Source organism: Theropithecus gelada, chromosome 12, assembly GCF_003255815.1.
Source record: "Theropithecus gelada isolate Dixy chromosome 12, Tgel_1.0, whole genome shotgun sequence".
Classification (NCBI taxonomy): Eukaryota; Metazoa; Chordata; class Mammalia; order Primates; family Cercopithecidae; genus Theropithecus; species Theropithecus gelada.
In genome coordinates, this window is record NC_037680.1 from 33,397,346 (window position 1) to 33,417,007 (window position 19,662).

Below are 19,662 nucleotides of genomic sequence, written 5' to 3' on the forward strand. Positions count from 1 at the left end.
ATGATCTTGGTGAAGATGAGTTTTGAAGGATATGTAGATGCTGAGCACCTATAAAGGTGTCCTAACACATCTTAATAATAAATCCAAAGCCTGAAGATGCAAGGTATATGAACAGCTTAGAATGAACGGTCATTTATAATTCCAGGTGGATAGAGAATAACTGATTTTTCTCCAAATCAAATTTAGTTTTTGACAACAGCATATAACATGTACAAATTCATTAATAGCAGATTTGAGTAACAAATCTACTAACTAGCAATTAGGTTAACTACTAGAAACTAGAAATTAGGTATTCTAATAAAGAGATATGAATTAATTATATCTTACCTCCATAATTCCAATGCTTCAAGTATTTTAATATATCAAGATCTTCCAAATTCGCATCCTTTGCCAAAAGTAAGTATAGTGTACTGGTTCTAAATTTTGCGTCAGATATTTGCTTGAAACATGTAAGATCTGAAGATTTGGCCTAAGTTTCAGTTGCTTCATCTCATACAATATTATTGCATTATTTACAATGATTGTTCCTTTTCCCAGATTTGGCAATGTGGAGGCTCCTTGGAGATTGTTACTTGCTCCCATGTTGGTCATGTTTTTCGGAAGGCGACTCCATACACTTTTCCTGGTGGCACTGGTCATGTCATCAACAAGAACAACAGGAGACTGGCAGAAGTTTGGATGGATGAATTTAAAGATTTCTTCTACATCATATCCCCAGGTACACAATTCTGACATTTTTCTTTCTCTACAGAAGAAAATAAAATTGAAACATACTGAACATGTGTTTCATTATTGCTGTTATTCTACTAGTTAAAATATTGTTTATTACCATAATATTGCAGAAAAGTGTATATGAGACAATTGTACTATGAATTTTGATGTAAAATTTTGATGTAAAATAAGAACTATATTTCAAACACCTAAATACTATCTTTTTTGTCTCAACCTGAGTATTATGTTGGAAAAATGGAGCAAGCTGTACAGAGAGATCTATATTTATTATTAACTCAAATTAAGAATATTTTTAAAAATATCTTAGTAGGGGAAGGTTAAATGACTTCATACAGAAACAAGATAGAAAATTAGGCAGATATTCAAATTTATATTTCTGAAGAACATAGTAAATTATTCATCAATAAATATGTGTGGAAAATAATATAAGACTAAAATGTTTTCATACTTTAGTTACAGAGAAGTATATGTATTGAAATAGAAGTAAATATAGGCTATCAGTGGGTGGTAAGATTATGGGTAATTCTTTTCCTTATATTTTTATATATTTTCTAAATTCTCTCAATATTCATACATTACTTATTTTAAGAATTGAAAGTCATTAAAAAGGAAAAAATGAGAAAATCCTATTACTGGGTGGTGGGATTATTAGTAATTACATTCTTTATAGTTTTCTAGATATCTGCAATAGCCACATTACAAAAAGAAAAAGAAATAAAAAAGCTGAAGCATTTAAAAAGGGAGAAAAATAAGGATACAGATGGACTCAGTTTTTGTATAGGCCTTATGGTCATTAGCATCATTATTGTCATTATTATGTAACCCATAAGGACAACAACAAAAATCCAGGCCTGCATACTCTTTCTGTAATATAATCTATTAGCTGGCTTAGAAAAGCCTATTTGATTTTAATTGGCATGCTCTGATTTTTGAAGGTATATTTAAATGTCAATGAAAAGAGTCAAACTCTGTAAAACATTTAGAGCTTTATTCTGAACCAAATTTGAGTGAACCTGGCCCAAGGCACAGTGTCAAGAGTTCCAGAGAACATGTGCCCAAGATGGTTGGGTTATAGGTTGATGTTATACATTTTAGAGAGACATAAGACACATCGGTGAATGCATATGAGGGATATATTGGTTTGGTCAAGTTATTATCTAAAGACCTAGAATCAATGGGAGAGTGACTGGGTTAAGATAGGAGGTTGTGGAAATCAAGGTTCTTATTATGCAGATGAAGTATCATAGGTGGCCACCTTAGAGGCAATAGTTGGCAAGTGTTTCCTATTCAAACCTTTAAAAGGTAGCTAAACTCTCAGTTAATCTCCTCAGGTTTGGGAGGGACTGGAAGGGGAAAGGTCTAGATTCAGATTTTCCCCCACAAAAGATGTCTTTGCAGGGTCATTTCAAAACATGGCAAAGAAATATACTTTGGAGTTCCTTCTTTATCTGTCATATGTTTTTATGCCAGAATCAGATTGGCAATGAAGCGGCTACGTTGTCTGGGGTAAATACTAGGGGTTTGTCCCCTCACGTCAAGAAAATTTAGGACAGGGACACGCAGGAGGAATTTAGGAGCAGAGGTTAAATAGGCAGAAGAGAGAGACAGGAGGACAGCCCTCTCTCTCTGAGAAAGAGGACTTCCGAAAGGGAAAGACCACCAGAGTCGGATGCACGGGATTTTATAGGCAGCCTTGAGGAGGCTGATTTACTAGGGCCCGCAGAATGGTTCGATCAGGTGTGCCCTTTACACCGGGTGCGGCAAGGCTGGCCACCCCACCCTAATCTTATTATGCAAATGGACTTTCCACTCCACTGGCGCCATCTTGTCTGCTCCTTACTGTACATGTGGCTGCCAAAGAGAAAAGGGAAGATGGAGTCGCTGTTTTGAACATGATTGGCCCAGCTGTGGGCATCTAGATCTGCAGTTCAATTTTACAGACTGCTCTTTGTTAGAAAATGATTTGGGGGGGCTGCTTTTCATTAAAAAGGAAAACCTTACCGAGAACTCCTGTACCCTCACTGTCTGCCTAAGTAATTTCGTCTTAACTCCTATATCAGCGACTAACCCACATGACACAGGATTAAATAAACCCATCTGATGAGATTGTATGGTCTATAGGGCGTGATAGGAACTTGGACGAGAGAGGAAAGGGTCCAAGTTTAGTCCTCATAAGGAAATTCAAACTTTTTTTTGTTTGAGACTGAGCCTCACTCTGTTGCCCAGGCTGGAGTGCAGTGGCATGATCTCAGCTCACTGCAAGCTCCGCCTCCCGGTTCGAGTGATTCTCCTGCCTCAGCCTCTCCAGTAGCTGGGACTACAGGCGGCCGCCACCATGCCTGGCTAATTTTTGTATTTTTAGTAGAGACGGCGTTTCACCATGTTGACCAGGCTGGTCACGAACTCCTGACCTCCAGTGCTCCGCCCCTCAGCCTGCCAAAGTGCTGTGATTACTGGCTTGATCCACCGCACCGGCCAAAACTTTTTTATATACAAGTACCTAGAAGAGAAGGAGCGGAAGGAGCAGTATGAAGTTTCTGATTAAGATCCAGCATTCCTATATAGAGAAGAAGAATGAGGGCATTGTATGTTTAAGTGTGTGATTAGGAAAAGGACTTTTTCACACGTTTTCAAGCCTCTTCTATGTTAAAAAACTATTACCAGGAATACCATTTCATGCATAGATGTATTTCTCTTTACAGTAGAACTCTAGTGCAGATGTTCAGAGTCGAATTCAGCAAGAGCGTGTAATATTCACAGCAAGGCAGTGACATTTATGTAACCTTTTCATTTTCTTTTGATGATACTTTTTGAATTCAAATCATTACTTGTAGAAATATATAAGTTCAAATATGAATAAAGGAGTAATGGAGGGAAAAAGTGTGTTATGTGTGATTGCATGCAACAAACACTCAGGAATATGAGTAATTGAGAATAATTGTAATCACGTGTATTATATTCGTCCATGATGAATATTTGTGAAAAGTACTGTGCTAGTCTTTTGTATAATTTTCCACTGAATGAAAAAGGCAGATAAATGATGGAACCATCTCTCAAACTGTAATGAAATGACTATAGAATGTAAAGGGTGGAAAAAAATGCCTGCTATCTGGAACTAATGACTTTATGTTGCACAATAGGGACTGCTTGTATATCCTGGAAAGTGCAGATTTTACATTACAATAAATATTATTTGGGGTTATTGTTCTTATAAAATGGATTTATTTAACTCTAGAAAAGTAGTTTGGGAGGCAGAACAAGGACTTTTGGGGAATGTGTTGAAGATATCTAAGAACTTCTAAAGGGCATTTATGCTTACGTGTGTCTCAGAGACAGTCAGTGCAGCTAAGCAATGGTAGAATCTACCAGCAATAGTGTGGGCAGAGGGAGGAAACCCCAAACCTGAAACATAAAATAATGAATTGCTTCTCCCTGAAAAAGGAAGAATGGACTCAGGCTGGAAACTAGAGCTGGATGTCTAAAACAATTTTAGCCCTGTGAGGATTTCGGATCATCCAAAAACAAATGAAACAGGTTGTATTCAGGAAGTCATAAATCTATTATTTTTATTATAACAATTTCAGCCATTGTTAATTTAGGCTAAGAGAGTGGTGGTCATTTTAATTTAAAATCAAAATCATACACTTCTTTGCTATCCTCTGGAATTTTTTATTTTCTATTTTTCATCCCTTGGGGAATGGGTGTTTGTAAAGAGAGAATCTGGTGTATGTGTTCAGGAAGAAGGGGTGGGAACTACATGCATTTGCATCCACAGTTAGAAACTACATCCTTTACTATACTACACATGCATGCACACACACACACACACACGCATATTTATGAAAAACTGTAAAGAGTTTATGAGCTTATATTGAGCTTCCCAGAACTTCCTTAACATGGGGAAATAAATAATACTTGTTCTTTCTAGAAATTCCTCTATATATTTGTTAATTTTTCCAATGTTTTGTGAGATTTCGGCTTTTTACATGTGGGCTTCTACTCTGAAATTGTATTCTTCACTTAGGCAGTATCTCAAACTTCAGTCTAAGTGCTGAGCCTTTATAACTTTAATTCGGACAATAACTTACTTCCAATATACTCTATAAAATCTCACATGCCTACTTTATTGGTTGGCTTCAGGAATGTTTCAGCTCTATCTGTCTTGAACTATCTGGGTATTCTTTCTCTTTGTATTCCCTGAAGTTTGATAACATGGGCAAACCATCGTCACTTCTTACCATATTGTTTTAATTTTTATTACTTGTCTCTATATCCAAAGTAGTTCAGAGACAACTATTTACAATGCCTAGCAACTTTCCTGTCACTTTGTTTAAAAAAAAATTGTTGAATAACTAGAAGAATGAATGAATGAATAACTTTTAAAAGAGAGCCACTTTTGTTTCTTTCTTTTTGCTGAATGATCCATGGGTGTCTGGTTTATACCAGGGAAACTCTTCACAAGAATTGTGACAAATAAGCCTTTATCCCACCTCTCTGATCCAGCCCTGGATAAGGACCCACTGTTAAAAAAGAGGTGAAGGGCCTTCCTCATAATTCTTTTTTATTCTCATTATTATACTTTAAGTTCTGGGATACATGTGCAGAACGTGCAGGTTTACATAGGTATACACGTGCCATGGTGGTTTGCTGCACTCATCAACCCGTCATCTACATTAGGTGTTTCTCCTAATGCTATCCCTCCCCTAGCCCCCAACCCCCCAACAGGCCCTGGTGTGTGATGTTCCCCTCCCTGTGTCTGTGTATTCTCATTGTTCACCTCCCACTCATGAGTGAGAACATGCAGTGTTTGGTTTTCTGTTCCTGTGTTATATCATTCTGTAACCACACAGCAGGTTCTCCTTGCCTACTGCCCAGACAGAGCTGATTTATCAAGACAGGGGAATTGCAATAGATAAACAGTTTAAGCCACATAAAGCTGGCTGTACAAAAGATCAGAGTTTCATTATTACTCAAATCAGTCTCCCTAAAAATTCAAGGATCAAGATTTTTAAGGATAATTTGGTAGGGGCGGGGGGGAGTCAAGAAATGGAGAGTGCCGATTGGTCAGAGATGAAATCATAGGGTATTGATTGTAGTCTTCCGTCCCTGAGTGGGATCACAGAACTGGTTGAGCCAGATTACCCGTCTGAGTGGTATCAGCTGGTGCATCAAAATGCAGGGTCTGCAAAATATCTGCAGCTATGATCTTAGGTTTTACATCACAACAGTGATGTAATCCCCAGGAGCAATTTGGAGAGGTTCAGAATTTTGTGGCCTCTGGCTGCATGACTCCTAAACCATAATTTTTAATCTTGTGGCTAATTTGTTAGTCCTACAAAGGTAGACTAGTCCCTAGGCAAGAAGGTGGTTTGTTTCAGAACGGGCTGTTTTTTTTTTTGTTTTCAACATTACACTAAATTCACTCCCAAAATTAGTTTGGCCTGCACCCAGGAATGAACAAGGACAGTTTGGAGGTTAGAAGCAAGACGGAGTTGGGTAGGTCAGATCCCTTTCACTGTTGTAATTTTCTCACTGTTATAACTTTTGCAAAGACTGTTTCAATTCCTCTGAGTTTTCCATAGAAAAAGAAAATTCCTTTGGTTTACATATGTGCTTAGGGTTTTATGATTTCACCATAATCATAGGTGCACATTGTAGTATAATCTTACCCTCCAGGGTTAATACAAAAGTCTAACAGGCACAATAAAAGCAGACAATAAAATTGTCTAACAGAGCAACACAATACAAGAGCCCACAAACTAAAATAAGGTTATTTTTGTACATCTTGGTTTTTATATTTCTTGTGATTCCCAATTAATATAAAGTTAAAAATGAGATGTATAAATGGCTACATGTATGAATACCTTTATCTGAGTTTTTCCACAATATTTACTGTATATCCTAACAGTCTTGGCCTATGCTCATTAGCTATTTGGTAATATTGACCAAGTTGGTAGGGTCTACTTATGTCTTCTAAATAAGTGTGTAAACGAAGAATAGACATCCTTTGAAATAGTATTCAAGAATAGATTTTTTTTTTTTTTTTTTTTTTTACATTTGTTTAGTTTGATTTCTGGCTGTCTTCTTAAGGATGCAAATACTATAGTATCATTGATTTTTAAAGCCCTGTAGGCTGTTAAAGCCTAAGGCAGTTTTTACAAGTAATTGAGCTGTTTCAGCTTGAACCAATCTGATTGTCCTAGCAAATCCTTTGAAATGAAGTTATGTAAGCAAAAACTGCGATTCGCAGAATACCACATTATAAAAAGCAACATTTTCTTTTCCTCTTGGTCACAGGTAAAAAGCTTAAGAACTTTAAGATAAACTATAGTCATAATACTTTCTGTATATTTGATATGCTGGCTGTTTTATAAATAGTGATTTTCTTTTGGGGGAGAAAGTAGATCTCTAGCTGTATATCCACAGGCATGGTGATTAGAATCAGTGGTTTTATATAACACCCAGGTTCTTCTTCCTTTACTTGATGCACACTCTTGTTTTGAGCAGAAACATATTAAAATTAAATTTAAAGGATCCCAAAACATACCTTTAAAGGTATTTATATGTAACTAGGAAAAATAGATTATTTTTTCTTTGGCACTATTGTAGTTTGATCTTTATTCCAGTTGAACACAAACACACAATTACAGATTCCTTGAACTTACTTTGAAGGTTAACTCCCTATTCGTTAACCTTTTAAAAATGCTTCAGAAAAATCAACTCACCAAAGGCAGGCTTTGTTAGCAGCATCTTTGCATTGTTATTAAAGTTTAAAGCCTATATGCATTTCCATCTCTTGAAATTTCTATGAAATACTAGTGTTTTTGACATGCTGATTTTTTGAAAAGTACAATATTTAATAACCAGCTCTTTGAATGCGGGGCCTAATTTCTTCTGTAAGTCATGAAAATGTTCCAGGCTGATTTTGCAACCACATTTTGTTTCCAGCAAAATGTGCAGTGTGAATATTTTTGTAATAATCTAGGAATATTAGTTTTTGGTTGGATTAACAGGAATTCATCTGAAAAGAGTGCAGCATTTCTAAAAATAAAGTACATTTGTACCTATGAGTTTTGAACTTTTATTTTTTAATAAATGCTTTTTTAGCAGCAGCAACCATAGTACCAATGAGGAAATGTGGTATGATGAGGAGAAAATTCTAAATTATTTTAATGTGCCACGTTATAATAACACATAATGCATTATTTGTGTGATGCCCTAAAATGCTAAATATTGAAAATAAAGAATGACAGCTATATTCATCAACTGCTTTTCCTTGCTATAATCAATTAAAACAGTTTTGGATTCTTTAATTCTTTAAGGCATTAGGTTAACATTTTTTATTGGTCCTTTTATTGGTATTTTATGGGTTTTTATTTGTATTTTTATAATAAGGATACTGCCTTACTTCTGTCTTCACTTGTTAAGTGCTTGTTAAATACTTGTTTGTCATTATGGCAAGTAGGAGGGACTATGAACACTTTTAAAATGTTGTCTTTGCCATTAAAGAGTGAACTCTCTACGTGAGCACATGTAATTAGTTTAAATGAAAAATAAGATTAAATGTTTAATACATGGGAAACACATTTTCAAGAATTAATATGATTCTTATGTGAACTGCCTACGTTTTCCTAGATTCTTCCTTCTCACTCACAGTCTTCAAGTGAATCTCCAATTCCTTTCTTTTCTACCTTCTAATTGCTCTCAAATCCATTCATTTGTCTTCATTTCCAGACTCACCTTCATCCACACAACCTCCTGATTATCCTGATGGGGCTCTGTTCTAGTCTGTTTTGTGTTGCTATAACAGAATATCTATCTGATGCTGGGTAATTTATAAAGATAAGAAGTTTGGCTCACAATTCTGCAGACTGGGAAGTCCGAGATCAAGCAGCCCATCTGGTGAGGGCCTTGTGCCACTTCAACTCATGGCAGAAGGTGGAAGGGGAAAGGAGTATGTACAAGGAGAGCAAACATGAGAAGGCACAACCCACTTTTGAAGTAACTCATCCAGAGATGGCATTGATCTATACATGAGGGATCCACTCCCATGACCCAAATACCTCCCACTAGGTCCTACCTTTGAACACTGCAACATTGGGAATCAAATTCAACATAAATTTGGGCAGGAACAAACCTCATCCAAACCATAGCAGTCTCCCTGTCTCAAAGCTTGCCTACACCTCACCCATCCTTACAGCGCTGCTGGAGGACCTTCCCAAACCAAATTATCACTGGTTTCTTATTTTCCTAACAACTTTTTAATGACTTAACACAAAGTCAAAAGTCATGAACGTGGCCAACAAGGCCCTGTGAGATCCAATCCTTGCCCAACTTTCCAATCTTTTCTTGTACACCTTCTTCCCAAGACTTCCACATACCTGCCATGTGGAACTACATTCATTGGGTCTCCAAGCTTAACACGCTCCCTTTTACCGTGAAGTTTTTCTGTATGTCTAAAAGAGTATTTGAGTGGTTAATGAATGCTGCCACCTTTGCTAAAAGTACCATAATCATCCACCCCTGTCAATCAGGTTTGATGTAATTCCCCCCAGGGATTCCAGTGGTTCCTGTAATTTCCCTAATGTAGCATTTATGCATGTTTCAAGTATTTCTTACCCCCACTAACTGATGTGAATAAAGGGGCTATAGCTGTTTTATTGTTTTTTGTTTGATTTTGTCTTTAGAGCTTACTGAGCTCCAATCTATTATATTTGTACTATTTTATAACCTATGTCAGAGGCAAATGAAATATATAAGTCCCAATCACCATTACCATGTATCCTTCAAATCTTTTTCTTATGCATTTACATACATATATGGATACATATTCATATATTTAAAAATCAGTACTGTTGTAACTCCTTTACTTCTACCTTAATATTACGCCCTGCAGTGTTTTACGTACTATTTGCTTAGAATTGTTATTCCATTTTGTAGAGAAATAGTTTCACATTGCATGGATATATCAAAACTTATTTAATCATACCAATATTGACAAGCAGTTAGGCAGGTTTCAGTTGTCCCTTACTACAAAAAAGTTACAGAAACCCTCCTGTGACAACTTCTTTGTGAACCTGAGAGGATATTTCTGAGGGATGTGGAAGCACTAAGAATGAGAGCACTGGAGGCAGACTACCTGAGTTAATTCAAATCCTGACTCTACTTAATCTTTCTTTACTTAATCTCTGGACTTAGTTTATTTACTATAAAATGGGGATTAGAAAAATATGGCCTTCCACATAAAGTTTTTTGAGAGTTAAGTGAAATAAGATATATAAATCACTTAAGACAATGTCTGGCAAGTATCAAACAATTAGCTGTTATTATTATTATTCATATATATTCATAGAATATTCTATGAATATATATGAATGACAACACAAAGTTTACTTAAATTTATTAGATCAATGGATATGTAGATTTATATTTTGGTAGATATTGCAAAAATTCTTAACTTCTTGAAGTACTTTATTATCACTCCCACCAACAATGCTTGAGCACTTACTGTATACTATCAGCATTCCAGATTATCAATATTTTTGTTTTTGCATATATATATGTATAGACATATATGTACATATTTATTTATAGTTGTATAGATAATTGCACAGATAATCTGTTTTCTCCCCCAATTGCTGCTAGCAATGAACATATTTTGCAAGTTTCTATTGACATTGGGATTTCTTCTGTAAATAAACTAGTCATCATTTTTATTCATATACTTTGTTCATTTTACCAATGAATATTTTTGCCTTTCTTTTACGTATTCATAGATCTTCAAGTATTCTGGTGATAAATTATGTGCCTGTTATATACATTGTCAAGGATTTTCTCTGAGGTTATTACATGTGTGTTGTAATTTAACTGATATACAAAAAGATATTTTAAAATAATCTAATTGTTGAAGTAAAGTCTGTCTTAGACTTTATGGCTTTTTTGGTTTATACATTGTTAAAACAATCTCCCCTAAGTATAGCACATTTCATATGCCCCAGAAATATTTGTTAAATGATTTAGGCTTGAGTTGAACGAAATTAATGTTTTGCTTGTTCGTTTGATTTTAGTGAAGTCAGTGGTCTCTCTGGGCAATAAGCATGAACAGAATACCAGAATCAGATATCTTTCCTTATGAAAAGGGGGTTTGTTTGTATACATGGAACAAAAATAAAATTATTAGCTTAACAGTTAAAATTAAAGTTTTAAGTAAATCTATTAATGTGATTATATTATAGTAATTCTTCCTAAATATCTTGAATTGTATTCATGGAATAGAACTAATAAGCAGATGGTATAAGTATTATTTGTTGAATATTACAAAAATATTGAATTGCAGAAGGGTAGACCATTGCATCCTCATTGACTTTGATTAGCATTTCAACAATTGTTTTGAATAATTAGGTTCTCAAAATAATTTTATCATAATGAAATGTGGATAGTTTCCAACTATTTCTACAGTGAATAGAACCTAAGTTCTAGTGTGTGTATATGTATATATATATACACACACACACTAGATATATATATTTATTTATATATGTATATATACACTAGATATCTGTAAACACTATATATATTTATATATGTGTGTATGTATATACACACTAGAGATATATATACACTATATATATAAATACATATGTTTAGATGGAGTCTCACTCTGACGCCAGGCTGAAGAGCAGTGGTGTGATCTCGGCTTACTACAACCTCTGCCTCCCAGGTTCAAGTGATTCTCCTGCCTCAGCCTCCCAAGTAGCTGGGATTACAGCACACACCACCACGCCCAGCTAATTTTTGTATTTTTAGTAGAGATGGGGTTTCACCATGTTGGCCAGGATGGTGTTGATTTCCTGACTTCGTGATCTGCCCACCTCGGCTTCCCAAAGTGCTGGAATAACAGGCATGAGCCACCACACCCAGACCTAGTATATGTTGATTCACAGAATAAGTACTACCTTCTAGGGTTCAGATACCATGATCGTTTGTATATCTTGTTTCTGATTCTCCTTCAAATAAAGCAGATACCTGTAGTCTAATTATTTTTTTGTACATGCAACTAATACAATAGTCTGAAATTTTATAATGATAAATTCTACCCCAATTAGATTGGATGGGTCATGATTACTTTCCATTACCCTAAACCTGCTGAATTAGTCAAGGTAGGAAATTACAAAATTTTTCAAATTGGTGCAAATGATCAAGAACACTTACAAAAAAATGCATGGATTTTTGGTCAGTAGTTGGCTGAGTTTTTGTTTGATGTAAGAGTACTACATCTGAATTAAATATCATTCAAGTACACATGGAGGCTTTATTATAACTCCTTTCATCTTGCAACCTGTTCTTCAGAGTATCTCAGTTTTACTAGTTAAATCTAATGAAACTAAAATTGAATAGCTTAAAATTATATGAGTAATTACACTAAATTTCAATTCTAATTTCTTAACAAAATTGAGGAGATCACTCTGACACTTAGCTACAGTCATGTATATAATGTTATTGGCGTAGGTGGTTACACATTGCAGATTTCTTATCTCTAATACTCTCAGTTAAGTCCCCCAAATTAGATATTCTAGTGGTTTGCATTTGCTTGGATAATACTCATTGTTTTAGTCTGATTGTGTTGCTATAAAGGAATACCTGAGGATGAGTAATTTAAAAAGAAAAAAGGTTTATTTGGCTCACAGCTCTGCAGGCTGTACAAGAAGCATGGCATCAGGATCTGCTTGGTTTCTAGTAAGGGGCTCAGGCTGCTTCAACTCAGGGTGGAAGGTAAAGGGGAGCCAGCATGTGCAGAAATCTTGTAGGGAAAGAAAGGAAGCAAGAGTGAGGGAGATAGGAAGTGCCAGTTTCCTTTTAACAGCTAGCTTTCAGGGAAACTATTTTGGAAACCAATAGAGCAAGAACTCAGTCATTACTGCAAGGATGGCACCAAGCCATTCATGAAGGATATACCTTCACTTCCCATTAGGCCACTACCTCCAACACTGGGGATCAAATTTCAGTATAAGGTTTGGAGTGTCAAATATCCAAACTATAGCACTCATCTTTGCCTGGATTCCAATGTTGAAACATACTCTTCTTTGCCTGAATTCCTATGTCATACTCATTTTTTTTTTGGCTATTTTAAATATAATTTGAGTTCACATCTGGAATGACCCAGCTACATAAACTCTCAGGAAAGTGATCCAAGAATGGCTTAAAGAATTAAGAAACCTAGTCTTTTCTCTACCAAATAATAATATAAGATGGATAAACTTCTCAGATGTGCTAAATTGTCTCTTTAAAATAGGCACTTATAAAAACAAACACACCACACACTTTCTTACAGGACATTGAACTCTCAATGACAGATTATCTCAGGACCCTAATAATTTACATTCCCTTAGGAGCAGTTCTTCCTCAGGATATTATTACAAATTGTCTAGAAAATAAAAATTCTATATTTATTAGATATCTTTATCAAGTGGGGTTATGAGTCTGAGAGCATTGCAGTAAATCTTCAATAGGAAAGAATGCTAGACAATGGATCCAAGCTGGGATGAAAAGATGCATCAGGAAGGCAGGGCTATGGCTTTAAAAACAGAAGGGGAAATGATTTCTGAAATAGGAAGTTTATTTAACAAATAAGCCTTCTGCCTGATTTTATCAGAAGCACTATTAATGTGGAATTCTTGGTGCCTAAAGGCTGGTGGCTATCATGATGATACTGCCTTGCTATGAAATATCTGGTGTGAAAGGTCTACTTAAGAACACATACACACACGTATACATGATTCGTTAACACATCCTCAGTGTGGTAGGTACTAATTGTATATCAATTGCCTAAAGATGTTTATGTTTTAATTGCAGGAAACATGCACCAAAATTAAATGATTGTTATATTTTACAAATTGATTTAACTGAAGTTTCAAAATAATGAAGGACTTACTGTTGGTTACTTCAGTTCAGCAACTGAATTGTAAATTACATATAATATTTGCACACTGAATTAAGTTATATTCTAAGCACACAGGGACACTGATAAAATGTATCAAACCAGATCACAAGGTCAGGAGTTTGAGACCAGACTGACCAACATAGTGAAACCCTATCTCTACTAAAAATACAAAAATTAGCTGGGCATGGTGGCACACGCCTGTAATCCCAGCTACTCAGGAGGCTGAGGCAGTAGAATCGCTTGAACCCTGGAGGCAGGCGTTGCAGTGAGCTGAGACTGCACCACTGTACTCCAGACTGAGCGACGAGTGAGATTCCATCTCAAAAAAAAAAAAAAAACAAGCAGTTAAATGTTTCTAATTTATATGGTTGAAAATAAGATAAATGAAGTTAGAATGATACTATTATTATTATTGAAAGATATTCTGTCAGAATTGTCATTAGTGAGCTGTATTATGCCATTTTAACTTTCTAATTGTTTTTATAAACTTTGCACATTCTTAGTGTAACATCTCTGTTGTTAACAAAAACAGAACAATACATTTGAAAATTGTGATCAACTAGGAATTGTGTACAACTTAATAATTTAGAAAATTTTGTCATTTTAGCGTGATTTAATTATGTTTTCAACAAAAATTTTTATTCAAATTAAGGAATATAGATTCCAAGTTCCTGAATAAGTTTTCAATTTTTCAAAGTGAACACAAAATCAAATATAACTAAATATAAAACTAGCTGTCTCAGTTCATTTTCTTTTGCTATAACACAATACCCGAGAGTGGGAAAATTATAAAAAAATGAAGTTTATTTAGCTCATGGTTATAGAGACTCTGGGAAGTCCAAAAGCATAGTGTTGGCCTCTGTTGAGGGCCTTCTTGCTGTGTCATAGCATGGCAGAGGGCAAAGACATGCTTGTCAGCTCAGGTCTCCTTTCTTCTTCTTTTGCCACAAGTACCAATGTGGGGGTCTCACCCTGATGACTTTGTTTAATCATATTTAACTCCCACAGGCCTCCCACCAATCAGCATATAGATTTGTGGATTAATTTTCCAACAAATGAAATTTGGGTGACATATTTAACACATTCAGCCTTTGCCTATGTTATATAAATAACAGTGAAAGGAATGGAGCTTTGACTTGAAAATATAGGTGGACCAGGCGCAGTGGCTCATGCCTGTAATCCCAGCACTTTTGGAGATCAAGGCGGGCAGATCAATTGAGGTCAGGAGTTTGAGAGCAGCCTGTCCAACATGGTGAAACTCCGTCTCTACTAAAAATACAAAAATTAGCTGGGCATGGTGGCATGCACCTGTAGTCTCAGCTACTCAAGAGGCTGAGGCAGGAGAATCTCTTGAACCTGTGAGGTGGAGGTTGTAGTAAGCTGAGACTGTGCCACTGCACTCCAGCATGGGTGACAAAGTGAGACATCTTCTAAAAAAAAAAAAAAGGAAAGGAAAAAAAAAAAAAGAATGGTGTAGTGTTTTTATTAAAAGGAGCTGTTATGGAGAAGAGCTTATACGTTTGTACAGATTGAGAAGATAAGAAAATAGATACAGTTTTAAATTCTAGATCAATAAGCTTTCCAGAAAACGTTGTATACGGGTTGATTTTTAGTGCAGTAAGCTACAAATCTAGTAATATCTAGAAATGTTCAAAGGCTAGATGTTAATCTTTTAGGGATGTTCTAGTGAGAATTGAATAAGAAGCTGGATTTGATTTCTTATTCAAACTTTCTAACTCTAAAATTCTACCATCATGGAAACTTATATATCAATGAATAAAATCACGTTATATTTTTTCTAATAGACTCTATTAAAATGGAAAGAAAATGGATTTCGACTCAGCATAAGAATCTTCTAATAAAAAGCTTTTCAACCATGGGACAGGAATCTTTGAAAGAAGGTGGCTATACATCCCTGTTTCCCTGGGACTCCTGGTTTATGCTTGTTATTTAGAGATAATTATATATAGCACCTCCATTCACTCAGCACAGCATCCTGATTTTTGAACAATAAATTACATAGTCATTTTACTTAGAAGGCATAGAGCACACTGACCCTGGAGGTAACTCTCTCTAGAATGGACTACGTGGACTGTCAAGGATAACAATAATTCTGACATTGAACAGGACATAGACTCTTATTCATCCAGATTCTTGTCCTACCAAAGTCTAAAAATATATATACACACACACATATATATACACACACACATATATATATGTCATTTAGGCTTTTGTGGACTATCAGTTTGTAGATAACTGCTCTACCTCAATAAATTTCTTGATACCCAAGACAAATGCCCTCTTTAAAATACTACCCAAAAAGAGGTAACTAATTAAAAATAAGCTATCTCTTTGGAGATAAAATTATATCACTGAGTTTTGAAATATTTTTTGGAAATGCGTTTGCTCTCACTTTCTTATTAATTTGTGTGATTGATTATCCCTGGCTTTATGATAATAAAAACTCAAGTTCTAAATGAATGCTAATGTTTCTAAGTTTAAAGCTTGTGACACCTCAAAGTATCTACGAACATTTCTACAGGAATTTAAATATTCCAAAACACCTTAGAAAACTTAATGAATATTACAATGCAATTTAGTTCATGATATACCATTAGAAAGAAGAAAGGAGTGATGAATTAGTAATTTCACAGATTAAACCACAGGATGTGGTAGCTTAAAGAAATTTAGAAATTATTAGATTAGGCTGGGTGCAGTGGCTCACACCTGTAATCCCAGCACTTTGGGAGGCCCAGGCCAGTGGATCACCAGAAGGCAGGAGTTCGAGACCAACCTGGCCAACATAGTAAAACCCCATCTCTACTAAAATACACAAATTAGCCAGGGGTGGTGTCATACGCCTGTAATCCCAGCTACTTAGGAAGCTGAGGCAGGAGAATCGCTTGAACCTAGGAGGCAGAGGTTGCAGTGAGCCAAGATCGCGCCATTGCACTACAGTCTGAGTGACAGAATGAAACTACATCTCAAAAAAAAAAAGTAATCATTAGATTAAATTAGATTAAAATATAATCTGAAAAATAGAAAAGGGCCAAGATTAGTGGATTCAGTTATTCATGGAATCACCCAATGGTTAAACATGGTTGTACATGCCTCTACATTTTATCTGTATTTTAAGTATCTACACACACACACACACACACACACATATATATCATATGATAATCATCCAATGAACTGGTAAGTAAAGACTAATTGAATATTCATTATACTGGTAAGGTTGAAAATGAAGGCTCAATAGAGCTATTTCTTTTTACCACAGTTTTTGTTTACTTAAGTACAAGTGAGGTACATTAAAAAAATAAAAACTCAATGGAAACCACACATAACCCATGTTAATTGTTTATATTCAAACAACTTATCTGTGTAAAGTATGGGGAAATTAAGAGAATAGGAACCTGAGAAGTTAAAAGTACATAAAATAAATGTATATGGACATTTGAACAACAAGAGCTTTTGTTTCTCATTTAAAAGCATAGGGAAAATGAATACTAATACATAATTCAAACAAATGAGTATACAAATTACTGAATAATTCTATAGTGAATGTTACTGGAAGAAATGACTAGCATTCCTTTTGATCAATCCTTAATATAGCCCAGGGATAGTGGCTTACACCTGTAAGCCCAGCATTTTGGGAGGCCGAGGTGGGTGGATCACTTGAGATCATCAGTAAAAGACCAGTCTGGGCAACATGGTGAAACTCCATCTCCACTAAACATAAAAAATTAGCTGGGCATGGTGGCACGTGCGTGTAATCCCAGCTACTTGGGAGGCTGAGGCAGGAGAATTGCTTGAACCCAGGAGGCAGAAGTTGCAGTGAGCCGAGATCACACAACTGCACTCCAGCCTGGGCGACAAAGCAAGACTCTGTCTGAAAAACAAACAAAAAAATTGTTAATAATGTGATCCCATTTTAACTGAAATGTTGCTTTGATGATACTTTATTCTAGAAATATCAGTTAAATTGAGCATTAACAATAAGCATTATATTGAACTAGAAATATTACTCTTTTCATTCAGTAACATATTTTGATTTATTTTGTTTGTAGTTGTTATTTTTTCATCTTTTTTATATATAGTAATCTAAACTTTCACTTCATAAAAAATGTAATCTTATTTGACTTTAGTTATAGCAGACATAAAAGAAAAACTAAAACTAAGTGCTGATATATATATCCCTATATATTATATATATTATGTGTGTATATATATTTCCCTCATATATCATGAGTCCTAATTTTGAGTAACTTATATAATAACAGACTATTGTTTCTGTGGATACTGTGGATCTGACTCTTTAAAAATGGACATTTTTAAGGGTAGCTATTTGCCAAGGTTAGGTTTTACTCTGCCAAATGATTAAAGTGTACAATCAGAACATATTTATCTTTTAAAGTTAAAGTTAATGGCTTACCAATAAAATATCATTTCTTCATTGTCAAGGGAAAATAAGGAAACTTGGAAATCCATATTAATGGGCTAAAGAACCACCTACTAAGACATTACATTTGCTAAGTTCTATTTTCTTCCATTATACTTTCCCATGTTTAGAGTCCTTATGTATTATTAACATGGAAGTAAACAGAAAAAGTAAGCAATTAATCGATGGGCTTCTTATCAGTCTTCTAAGTATGTATTCAGTAGGGATGTTGCCCAGAAATGTTTATTTTTGTTAGGGGCTACATTGTGCCCACAGAAGTCTTTTTCTTCCATTGCTGTCAGTAAAGAGTAGTAAAGGGTGGTGGCTGTGTGGGAAAAATTTCCAATGCATGATGTACATGAATGATAGCATAAAAGTTGTGCTTTATTGTAGAGTCACTGATGTCCTCCATGACTGGCCTTCTCCATTCTCACACTCCCAGGCCTTCTTAATCATCTTCAGGGACCACTCTAGCCTGCCTTACACATGGACCAGACAGGCTGAAGAAGGCTCTTTATTTTTTCTGCTTTCAGATGCCATCTTATTCTGGTATTGACAGCCAAATCTTTCTCTGTAAAAACCTAATCATCCAAAATGCTTATTGACAATGAACTTTATCCCAAATCCGACTCCTAGGGACAGTAACATTGAAAAGATCTTCTTTTCACCCTGTAGTAACTTTTCCAATAAGAGTTACTTGTTCAGATTTTTTATTTATTGACCTCATTCTGGAAAATCTTCAAATATAGGTGGGAAAGGCAATACATAGGAAACATCTTGGGAAATGTGTTAGCAACTGGCATCACAAGGGTACTTTGCTGAGTTGCCCAGGAAAATGGAAAGATGAGAGGGGATACAAGGATCTGCAGCAGGCAGTTAAGGGAAATAGAACAGGGAGGAGTGGAGGCACAGGAGGAAAAAGAGACCATGGTGTTGTAATTCAGGGGTCAGCCTGGCTACATCATGATGGACACTAAACCCAGATGAACTAAGATTTGGAACAATAGTAGCTGTCTTTCGCAGGTGGAGCTTTGGTCATGTGACTCATTGTCTTTCTTTCTCCTATCCTATAATCTTTGTCAAGTGATCCCTATATTTCCATAGCTGCTTCCAACGATTTGCATTCTACCATCTTTTAAAAATGCCGTTTATTCAAATATAACCAATAACTGCTATTCCTTTTCATCCTTTTGTCTGTAAATGAAGACTTTAACAGAAAAAAAAAATTAAACAACTTTTTTGATCAAGCATGTATTAATACAGAAATAAAGTCATAATTCAATACTAGCGGTGTAACCTTGGACAAGTTACCTAATATCTTTATGCTCTAGTTTCTACCTCTGCAAAGTAGGAATTTTAATATTTGCCACAGAGAACATTTGTGAGTATTAATGAAATAAAGTATGTAAAGATATTGAAACTGTATCTGAGACACACTGAAGACTTACTGAATTGCAAATAATAATATTAAAAATATCTGGAAAAATAAGGAAGCACTGGCTAAGGACCAAATATTTGATAGATATATATGTATATATTGTATTAT

At 35.3% G+C, this 19,662-nt stretch overlaps 1 protein-coding gene across 1 annotated transcript in view; it reads left to right on the forward strand.

Moving 5' to 3' along the window:
• GALNT13 (polypeptide N-acetylgalactosaminyltransferase 13) overlaps positions 1–19,662 on the forward strand; it is a 613,112-nt gene that overhangs the window by 458,536 nt on the left and 134,914 nt on the right. The window contains exon 9 of the mRNA XM_025404576.1: positions 538–718. Coding sequence (XP_025260361.1) covers positions 538–718 — 181 coding nt within the window. The remainder of the gene's footprint in view (positions 1–537; positions 719–19,662) is intronic.